The sequence below is a fragment of the Xyrauchen texanus genome, chromosome 7 (genome assembly GCF_025860055.1).
Source record: "Xyrauchen texanus isolate HMW12.3.18 chromosome 7, RBS_HiC_50CHRs, whole genome shotgun sequence".
In the NCBI taxonomy this organism is placed as follows: domain Eukaryota; kingdom Metazoa; phylum Chordata; class Actinopteri; order Cypriniformes; family Catostomidae; genus Xyrauchen; species Xyrauchen texanus.
This window is the reverse complement of record NC_068282.1, coordinates 3,275,666-3,286,850: the sequence shown is the minus strand read 5'-3', so window position 1 is coordinate 3,286,850 and position 11,185 is coordinate 3,275,666. Positions and strand designations below refer to the sequence as shown.

Here is an 11,185-nt window from a genome sequence, read left to right as displayed (position 1 = left end):
ATAAATAGCTTCCATTTAGAAATGTACATATTTATAACATTTTGAACTTTACTAAATTTCCATTGATGCACAAAATATTAGTTTTAAGGCTTAAAAATCTTTAAAATAAAGGTTTAAAATACTACCAAATCAAACAATCCATGTAATTTTCCCTTGTGCATGTGAATGGGCATTGCTGAAGTGCAGCTTTATGGGCAATTCTTTGGGGAATCAAGTTTTTCCATTAAGTAGAAACAATTATATAAATGTTCATTTGAAACATCTTGCTATTAGTTGTTAAATCATATTCATTTGACATAATGAATTAGTAAATAAACTTGAATGAATTGATCCATTTGTGTTATATCTAACAAAGGTTTTCTAGTTGTGCTGACATAGAATGACCATAAGTTCAATTAACTTAAAAAGGGTGATGCAAAAATGGTACATATATATTTTAAGTAAATCCAACACATTATTTTTGTCAGTGAAGGATACCATGGTTTTTACTATGGTATATGTATAGAAAACAAAACAAAACGTGGTATACGTTTTGATTTGATTTGATTTGATTTTTTATTACCATGTCACATGCCACAAAAACATGAATAACACCACATTAATTAAATAAATACATGATTCATTCGTTAAACATTTATATTTTAGCTCCACGTGAATTAAATTAAATATGTCCTAATTTTTCAGTTTCGTCATACTAAAACAGAGTATGTACTGCCCTATGCTGGTTTGTGCTTAAAACAACATGCAAGAAAATTAATGTCCTGAAAGCTCCACAGGTGGCGCTGTTTACAAAATGACGTCATAGTCACACAGCTGACGCTCTTTACTGAAACTCTTCGGTTGTTTACATCTGGAACAGGCTTTCACTGTTAGCGTCAGTCATATTTGTTTTTCTCAGCAATACAAGCGTTTAAATCTGATTTTCAATATGGGATGTGATGGCGGAACAATTCCTAAAAGACACGAATTAGTGAAAGGACCGAAAAAGGTGGAAAAGGTAATCAAACATTCAGTGAATACACGTTTATCTGTCGGTTGTGCTCCGGAAGTTAGCTCGTAGCTTGTTAGCACGAGATTAGCGCGAGGATTTTCATTGAACGTCTGTATTTGCAACATGATCACACGTAAAGTCGGCTGACATGCAGCATTCTTATCAGACATGTTTGCAGTGGTTTTAATGTATTTATATTTTCACCTGGCGTGATTGGCAGCGCGTTGCGTCGTCTGCGTGGGAGACTATGGTAAAGCCATACAGTAACCACATGTGAATAATCAATGACGAGCATGATTCAGAGGTTTCACTTTTCCCCTCAAACATTTGGGTTTGGCTGATATAATCTACACATATATAACTTTCTCTTCATTGTATAACGTCTTGAAAAGCTGAAAAGAACTTGCTTCACTATTAGCTTTTGCTGACCTCTACTGGACATAAATGTCCTACAACACTTACCGCTTTGGCCACTGGGGGCATTGTTTCGAAAATTCGGTCAACGTGTACCGATTTTGCCAAAAGAAATGTCGGAATAGACTACTATAGTTTTGCATTAGTGAATGGACAGTAATATTATGTTATTCTTTGGAGTACCTTAAGGTGCAATGTTACTACCATGATTATTTTTCAGTACAGTTCCATGGTAATGCCATAGTACATTTTGGTAAGGGTTTAGGCTACAAACAGGGCTGGACTGGTAATCTTTCATGCCGGGCATTTTCCCAGTGGGCTGACGCAATTTGGGCCGCGTTATGCATAATGGACAACAAAACGGCGCCACGATATGCAGAAAAGTCTTAATTTTTAGTCTTAATCCTTGTGTCAAATGTCCTTTATAGTTTTTATCATATTTAGTCAAGTTTTAGTTGACAAAGTCAGGGCTTTTTAATGTAATTTTAGTCAATGAAAACTGTTGACATTTTTAGCCATAAGAGTATTATTGATAAGCATTTGTCAATCTAGTCTATCCAAAACCAATATATATATATATATATATATATATATATATATATATATATATATATATATATTAGACACACACACACACATTTTTTTGTTGTTGTCATTTTAGTGTTATATTTCACATGATAGATCTTATCATGATGATCTCATGATGATGATGTTGTGAGCTGCAGACAGCAGGTGTGAGACGAGCGTGTCCATGTTAGAGTGCGCATCAGCCGGCGGAACTTTAAATCTCTCCCGGTCTCGACTCCCGCTCAGATTGTGTCTCTTCCGCGACTGGTTGAAGCGGCTCTAGCCGCACAGACAAATGCCAGTTTTGGGTTTGTGCTTATTTATACAGCCCGCTTCCTTATTATTTGAAGTTTAATAAAGCATGCATTAAATACAGTATATAGCGGCACAGTCTTTCCTTTTTAGACGCACTAACAGGCCAGTTTTGTTCAAGTGGAACACCAGGTACAGCTCTGCTTTATTTCATGACGACACTGCTTATGTATTTGCTTATTTTGCATTTTTGTATTATAATACTCTGCGATCTACATCACCTTAATCTGTTTGGAGTGCTTCTGGACTGTTATCTCATGTTGTGTTAAATGAAATCAGACGACTATTTGACAACAAAAAATGTTGTCTACAATTTTTTATTGTTGACGTTGTCGATGATGTCGACTAATCGCTTCAGCCCTACTACCAAATATTCATTCATTTTCAGGATTTTAACCCTTTAAGTGCCATTTTTTATGTCACTTTTGTTTTTTACACACACACACAGACACACACAAATTTGTCAATACACCCATACAAAACACACTCTGACTTCCATACCAACACACCCACACAATTGTGGCTGCATCATTTATTCAATTGGCCTGTAGTGCTCCATAATACAGCAAACAGAAAATAGGGGAAAACATGTATTTGCTCCATAGGCTAAACACAAGAGAAATGGCGCCATCTGGTGGAATATATACAAATTTAAATTTATAGCCAGGGTTCCGGAATGAAAGCACAATATCTTACAATTCGTGATTTTATGCTTTAATGGCACTGGGATCAGATAATGCAGTTTTAATGGGTTTCAATAGGGACATTTTTGTCCTGAAGTTTCCGAGTGTATCTATTTTGTGTACACAGTGTTTTATAGATGTATTTTAGTATTTTAGATGAAATATCAAAAATTCACCCCAAAATACACACCTTTGGCCAAATTCATGCCGTTAGCATTAACATAGCCAAAATGATCGAAAAAACAATAATGAAAAAAGACAAAAATGTCCCGAAGGTCGCACAAGGGTTAAATCCAAAATGATTCAGAAATGTGTAATATATAAGTGTAATGTTATTATAATTATGGAATGTTAGTTTTCTTTCCTAAAACTTTGGCCAGATTTGATTTGTGTTGATTTAATATTCTTCCATATTTTCCGTGTCACCCGATGTTAATGTAGAGAAATGCAATTTGCATTAATAACTGGTATAAGTTTATTTAATATAACTTTTGTTTTACAGGTTGATAAAAATGCAGAACTCGCTGCTAAATGGAAATATTGCGCTTTGAGTCAAGAGAAGTTAAAGCGTCCTGTTGTGGCCTGTGAGCTGGGCAGGTGAGTTATTAATGTTTCCGTTTGTTTAGTAAGAGTGATATGTGGCCGACTCAAACGGTTGCACACATTGTTTAAAGGAATATTCTGGGTTCAGTACAAGTTCAGCTCAATTGACTGCATTTATGGCACAGTATTGATTACCTCAATTAATTGTGGCTTGTCTGGGTTAAACAATCCGACGTGAACAATATGCGTGTCAAATCACTTAATAACCTTTTCTGTGTAACATTATATCCAGTTCGTAAATAGACAACATTGTTGTCATGACAACGTCATGCCGTAAACCTGTAATCTAATTTAAACCAATTTAAACAACTTTACAGTGCAAAGAGTAGATTTTGTAGCAGAAGAATTAATGTAAGTGTTTTTATACAATTATAAGCTTCACATTTCTGCCATTAAACCCTCCAAAAAACCCTCTCATTCACTTCCATTGTAAGTGCCTCACTGTAAGCTTGATCTTTGTTTTTTATTTAAAAAAAAAAGGAGCGAGTCAAAATGTAACTATTGAGGTAATCAGTATTATGCCTTAAATGCCGTTGATTGACCTTAACTTGTACTGAACCCAGAATATTCCTTTATAATTTTACCAGGATGCTGTTCAAAAGTTTACCTCCTATATATTTACTATAGTTTTTGTTTAGTAACCATAGTCTAATATGGATCAGTAGTAAGACCATAGTGACCACTAGACATCAACCGATAGTGGGTTTTGCAGATACGGGAAAACAGGCCGATTAATCGCCCGATAGTTTTTAAAATGTATATTGTTAATGAAAACCTGCCACTCAATGTAAAATAGTGCTAAACTAGAGTAAGTTACTTTCAAAACCTGCCACTCAATGTAAAATAGTGCTAAACTAGAGTAAGTTACTTTCAAAACCTGCCACTCAATGTAAAATAGTGCTAAACTAGAGTAAGTTACTTTCAAAACCTGCCACTCCATGTAAAATAGTGCTAAACTAGAGTAAGTTACTTTCAAAACCTGCCACTCAATGTAAAATAGTGCTAAACTAGAGTAAGTTACTTTCAAAACCAGCCACTCAATGTAAAATAGTGCTAAACTAGAGTAAGTTACTTTCAAAACCTGCCACTCAATGTAAAATAGTGCTAAACTAGAGTAAGTTACTTTCAAAACCTGCCACTCAATGTAAAATAGTGCTAAACTAGAGTAAGTTACTTTCAAAACCTGCCACTCAATGTAAAATAGTGCTAAACTAGAGTAAGTTACTTTCAAAACCTGCCACTCAATGTAAAATAGTGCTAAACTAGAGTAAGTTACTTTCAAAACCTGCCACTCAATGTAAAATAGTGCTAAACTAGAGTAAGTTACTTTCAAAACCTGCCACTCAATGTAAAATAGTGCTAAACTAGAGTAAGTTACTTTCAAAACCTGCCACTCAATGTAAAATAGTGCTAAACTAGAGTAAGTTACTTTCAAAACCTGCCACTCAATGTAAAATAGTGCTAAACTAGAGTAAGTTACTTTCAAAACCTGCCACTCAATGTAAAATAGTGCTAAACTAGAGTAAGTTACTTTCAAAACCTGCCACTCAATGTAAAAATAGTGCTAAACTAGAGTAAGTTACTTTCAAAACCTGCCACTCAATGTAAAATAGTGCTAAACTAGAGTAAGTTACTTTCAAAACCTGCCACTCAATGTAAAATAGTGCTAAACTAGAGTAAGTTACTTTCAAAACCTGCCACTCAATGTAAAATAGTGCTAAACTAGAGTAAGTTACTTTCAAACCTGCCACTCAATGTAAAATAGTGCTAAACTAGAGTAAGTTACTTTCAAACCTGCCACTCAATGTAAAATAGTGCTAAACTAGAGTAAGTTACTTTCAAAACCTGCCACTCAATGTAAAATAGTGCTAAACTAGAGTAAGTTACTTTCAAAACCTGCCACTCAATGTAAAATAGTGCTAAACTAGAGTAAGTTACTTTCAAAACCTGCCACTCAATGTAAAATAGTGCTAGAGTAAGTTACTTTCAAAACCTGCCACTCAATGTAAAATAGTGCTAAACTAGAGTAAGTTACTTTCAAAACCTGCCACTCAATGTAAAATAGTGCTAAACTAGAGTAAGTTACTTTCAAAACCTGCCACTCAATGTAAAATAGTGCTAAACTAGAGTAAGTTACTTTCAAAACCTGCCACTCAATGTAAAATAGTGCTAAACTAGAGTAAGTTATTTTCAAAACCTGCCACTCAATGTAAAATAGTGCTAAACTAGAGTAAGTTATTTTCAAAACCTGCCACTCAATGTAAAATAGTGCTAAACTAGAGTAAGTTACTTTCAAAACCTGCCACTCAATGTAAAATAGTGCTAAACTAGAGTAAGTTACTTTCAAAACCTGCCACTCAATGTAAAATAGTGCTAAACTAGAGTAAGTTACTTTCAAAACCTGCCACTCAATGTAAAATAGTGCTAAACTAGAGTAAGTTACTTTCAAAACCTGCCACTCAATGTAAAATAGTGCTAGAGTAAGTTACTTTCAAAACCTGCCACTCAATGTAAAATAGTGCTAAACTAGAGTAAGTTACTTTCAAAACCTGCCACTCAATGTAAAATAGTGCTAAACTAGAGTAAGTTACTTTCAATGGCAATATTTTATACATTTGTCCCAGCCTGGTACTTTCTTTAAAGCCTTTGAAATAAATGAGAATATGAATTAAAATATTACAGGTCAAATGTGTTTATTGGTCAGCAGTAACATAAAACAATGCCTTACAAAGCCAAATATCAACTGTATGCTTCATCACTACTGATGATATTCATAATTATTCTTAATAAAAGACTGAAGTTTATTTTTTCAGGACAGAGAAAAGTTTGGGAAACTTTCTTGGAACTTATCCTCTACACCTTGTCTGCAATGCAATTCTCTAGTGCAGCAATTATTTATAAACAAATGAATTATCAAACCACATTTGGTTGTCTTAAATGAATTGTACCGTGACAATAATAATAACGTGTCTTATATACATACCTTGGCTTTTCTGTCAATGTTTTTGAACTGTCCATCTCTCTGCACAGCCTTTGTTTTGACACAACAAACTCCACACTGAGTCAGTGATTGTTTTTTATTTAACCTCTAGAGGGCGCCTTTATATTGTTGAACCAAGGAATTCAACCTGTAGAACCCTCCAGCGGCAGCCACGGATGAATTCATTATAAAAAAAATAAAAAAAACATTAACTTTTGGAGACTTCAGTGTTGATTTTCCCCGATAGCCATTATTTAAAAATCGCTACTATCGGTTCCGATTAATCGGTAAATATCAATATATCGGTCGAGCTCTAGTGACCACAAGTAAAACCATGGATGGCTCTTTATTAGTTTCATTTTGAAAGATTTTTTAATAATCATCTAGAGTTTTGAATAGGTGCCAATAAGTGTGTTATATTCTGACCTCTGTTTGGGACATTTTGACTTGTATTAAATTCATTCCACCCATAATCAGTGCACAAAAGAGTGCACGTTGATGATTATGCTTGCATTAATGTAACTATGGTTTCAAAAACAAACTATGGTACGTCATTAGCCTAAATGACTACAATTGCCATAGTTGTATTACAACAGAAGTGGATTCCCCAAATAGATAATTTAGTAAAAATCTACCACACAACATTACTAGATTTCAGTTTTTTTCAGTCACCTGCATTAAAAGTACCTTTTCTTCTACCAGGCTGTATAATAAAGATGCGATCATTGAGTACCTGTTGGATAAATCAGCAGAGAGGCCAAACACTGAGGTTGTGGCTCACATCCGTGGAATCAAGGTCAGTACGTGTTCAACTGAAGAAAATCAGCCCTGAGAGCTTTAGGTCATGCGTAAAAGTGTGGCAAAAAAGGCCTGTTATTGGACAGTATATACCTGATACATTATGCCTGAACTGTGTTTGTGTGTCCATCTTTTTTGTAGGATTTGAAGGAGCTGATCCTCACTGATAACCCATCATGGCAGGGTGAGAGCAGAAACATTAAAGGAGACTGTTATGAAGACATGAACTGTGCCATGTTCATCTGTCCTGTCGTCGGTCTGGAGATGAATGGCAAACACAAGTAAGGCCGCATTCTCAGATCATGGTCAGATCATGGTCAGATCATGCATTGCTATTGATCACAGTTAAAATATGAATCCTTTCTGACTGGAGACACCCAAACGCTCATGTGAGACCATGGCGGTCCAGTCAAAGGTTTGGACAAATCTGCTCATACCCTATAATTACTGTTATTTTAGAACAAGTCTCTTGTTGCTCACTCCAACGCAGCCATTAAAAAATAAATACATCTTAAGTTAAAATGTTAGTTTTGTAAAGAAATGTATACGCAGACGTCGTCTAAAAGCATTTAGCATAACAAAGTTTTTAACATCATGAGAAACATAAATTCAATCAAATGTGTTCAAGCATGTGGCCAGAAGTGGATATAATGCCAGAACTATTTATTGTAAATATATTGCAAATGTATCTCAAAAACTCAATGAAATAATAATAATTATACCGATCAGCCACAACATTAAAACCACCTGCCTTGTAATGTGTACGTCCCATCGTGTGGCAGCGTTGCAGTGCATAACATCATGCAGATACTGGTCAGGAGTTTCAGCTAATGTTCATGTCAACCATCAGAATGGGGAAAATATGGTCTCAGTGATTTGGAGTGTGGAATGATTGTTGGTGCCAGATGGGCTGGTTTGAGTATTTCTGTATCTAGAAGTTACTCAGAATGGTGCCAAACCAAAAAAAACTCCAGTTAGCTCCAGTTCTGTAGATGGAAATGTCTTCTTGATGGGAGAGGTCAACAGAGAATGGCCAGACTGGTTTGAACTGACAAAGTCTACGGTAACTCAGATAACCACTCTGTACAATTGTGGTGAGAATATCATCTCTGAATGCTGTTTTGGTGGCACGAGGGGGACCTACACAATATTAGGCAGATGGTTTTAATGTTGTGGCTGATCGGGTGTATATGTTTGTATAGTCATGTTCCCTTCAGGTTATTATGATGGTTATTATAACTTCTTGCACTGTGTTTGTGTCAGGTTTTGTTACCTGCAGACGTGTGGATGTGTTTTCTCAGAGCGAGCGCTCAAAGAGGTCAAGACTGAGATCTGCCACAAGGTGAGTGGAAAGCTAAAAGCATGTTTTCTGTTTTGAATGTTTGTATTACCTCCACTGGGCCGGCTATCGCTCCATCTCTTTTTATGTATCAGCTGAATGATAATACTGTTCATTAAACCCAGATAAAAGGCCAGTGACGTAACCATAAAATGCTTCATTTGTTTACTTCATGCAAAATATGCAGATGTTTAATCTTCTTTAAATGTCTTGGTCATTGTTCATATAAGATCTGGATTTTCTAGACCAAAGTTTGCTTTTGAGGCAAGTGTAAATATTAAGTGTGAATAGTTTCCTTTGTGATGCAGTAGTGCCTAATTTGATGGTCAAAATAAGATGTTTTAATTAATTTAGATTTCACTTTGGAAGCAATAATGTACAGCTACAGTATGTTGAGAATACTGTCCTGGCTAAATGTCATTGTCAGGCATGGTAAGGTGCCATGACACAGGGGTGTAGATACCAGGGAGGGGGGTAACCCCCCAATAATCAATACAAGCAAGTACAACCCCCCATTAATAATACCATGATCAATGGAAACATGCAAATGCTTCATGCTGCAACCCCCCCAATGTTCAAGCCAAATCTACGCCCCTGGCCTGACATGTAAAAAGCCTTCGGGTTCTGTAAAATTTAATGCGATCTTTCCCTAAAAGAGCTATACGCTATGCGCAACAAATAGAACAGAACGTAGGTACAGTATGCCGAGATGTTTTTAAAAGTTTACGTTTTAATCCTCTTCAACTCTGCAGACCCGCATGCGGGTTCAAAAGTGGGCGTTGTCTTAAAAAAAGTCTACGTTAGAGATTTTCAATTCTCTGAATCGAATTGTTTGAAAGCTAAGAATCTGAACTTATCATATATATCTCTAATTTCTGCACTTATGTTACATAAAATAAAAAAATAAGGCCTGAAAACATTTGCATCACAAATCAGTGCCACCTAGAGGTCATGTAGCAGAAATATTAATTTTAATATTAAAGTCAAATAGCACTTAAATAGACAAATCATATATCAAATGAAAGCTATAATTCACAGGAATGCGACTGTACAGTTTGTTGTTTCCCTAATACCACAGTATGAAAGCATTTCTGTAAGACATCAAATACAAACGTCTCTTTTATGTGCCGATCACTGCTGCTGTAAGCCCCAAATAGCTAAAAACTGTATATCTTTAAACTTTTAACTTTAAGCCTGGACAATAGCTTATCATCAAATGATACAATAAGAGCTATAATCAGCCAGCGACTATAGTTGTGTACTTCTGTGTACTTATAAAAGGCAGTTTGGTAATGATCACCCTGCCCTAAATGTGTATATATTGTACTGTGTGTACTGAGCATGGCTGAGCTTGGATTGGGTGGGACCATGGCTAATGAGTGTTTAGTTTGCTCTCAGTAGTGACTGATTCATTCTGCAGTCCCCTGCCTCATTCTAATTCGTTTCAGGCTTGGAAAGCTAATGTTTATCCATCACATTTGTCATAATTAATCCAGGCATTATGGACGAAATGGGGAAATTGCATGCTCTCTTCTCCAAGCCAGTAAAAACTAGTTTACATGGTAAGCCAAGTTGTGCTTGGACCAAACGTAGGGCAAAATTTGAATATATTATGTAACCCCTAAAGGGATGGATATCTCTAAAGCAAATGTTTAACTATTAATGGTGCTGTTAATCATAACCTGTGGTTATGTATTGTGTTACACACCTTGAATGCCCATCTGCATCATGCCTGTTTTTTGACACGAGAAATAGACGACCTGGTCTTATGGGCAAATAAGAGGCTGGAACCTTTTCTTTTGTAGTATCAGTCGCACCAAGACCACATTTTTATATGTGCACTAGCACTTGTGCAAGGCTGCAAGCACAGGTTTATCAGATATAGGGCTGAAACGATTAGTTGAGGTTGTTGACAATTTTTCATTGTTGATTAGTCATTTGATCTAATTTCTCAGTTCACGCCTGACTGAGGAGAGGAAGAATTACACAGCTCACATTCCAGATGCACTTTAAATTTTCCAAACAGCTTCAGGTGATGCAGATCGCAAAGTATGAGGAAATTATATTGCAAGAATATAAAGTGAGTAAATACAGAAGCACTCTCATTGTGGAATAAGTGAAGCTGGAACAAAACTTGCATGTCTAGTGTCTTTTACACCGGCAGCCATATCACCCTGCAGCTCTTGCCTGGTTGCCCACTAAAGCTAAGCAGGGTTGAGCCTGGCCAGTACCTGGATGGGAGACCTCCTGGGGAAAACCAAGGTTGCTGCTGGAAGTGGTATTAGGGAGGCCAGCAGGGGCTGCTCACCCTACGGTCTGTGTGGGTCCTAATGCCACGGGGACACTATTCTGTAAAAAAGGCACCATCCTTCGGATGAGATGTTAAACTGAGGTCCTGACTCTCTGTGGTCATTAAAATCCCAGGACACTTCTCGTAAAGTGTAGGGGTATAACACCAGTGTCCTGGCCAAATTCCCCCCCCATTGGCCCCTATTTAT

General features: G+C 36.3%; 1 protein-coding gene across 1 annotated transcript in view; it reads left to right on the top strand.

Moving 5' to 3' along the window:
• Positions 1-847: 847 nt before the first annotated feature.
• rtf2 (replication termination factor 2) overlaps positions 848-11,185 on the top strand; it is a 34,514-nt gene continuing 24,176 nt past the window's right edge. The window contains exons 1-5 of the mRNA XM_052130977.1: positions 848-997; positions 3,470-3,564; positions 7,253-7,346; positions 7,490-7,629; positions 8,612-8,690. Of these exons, the coding sequence (XP_051986937.1) occupies positions 929-997; positions 3,470-3,564; positions 7,253-7,346; positions 7,490-7,629; positions 8,612-8,690 (477 nt within the window). The 5' untranslated portion in view covers positions 848-928. The remainder of the gene's footprint in view (positions 998-3,469; positions 3,565-7,252; positions 7,347-7,489; positions 7,630-8,611; positions 8,691-11,185) is intronic.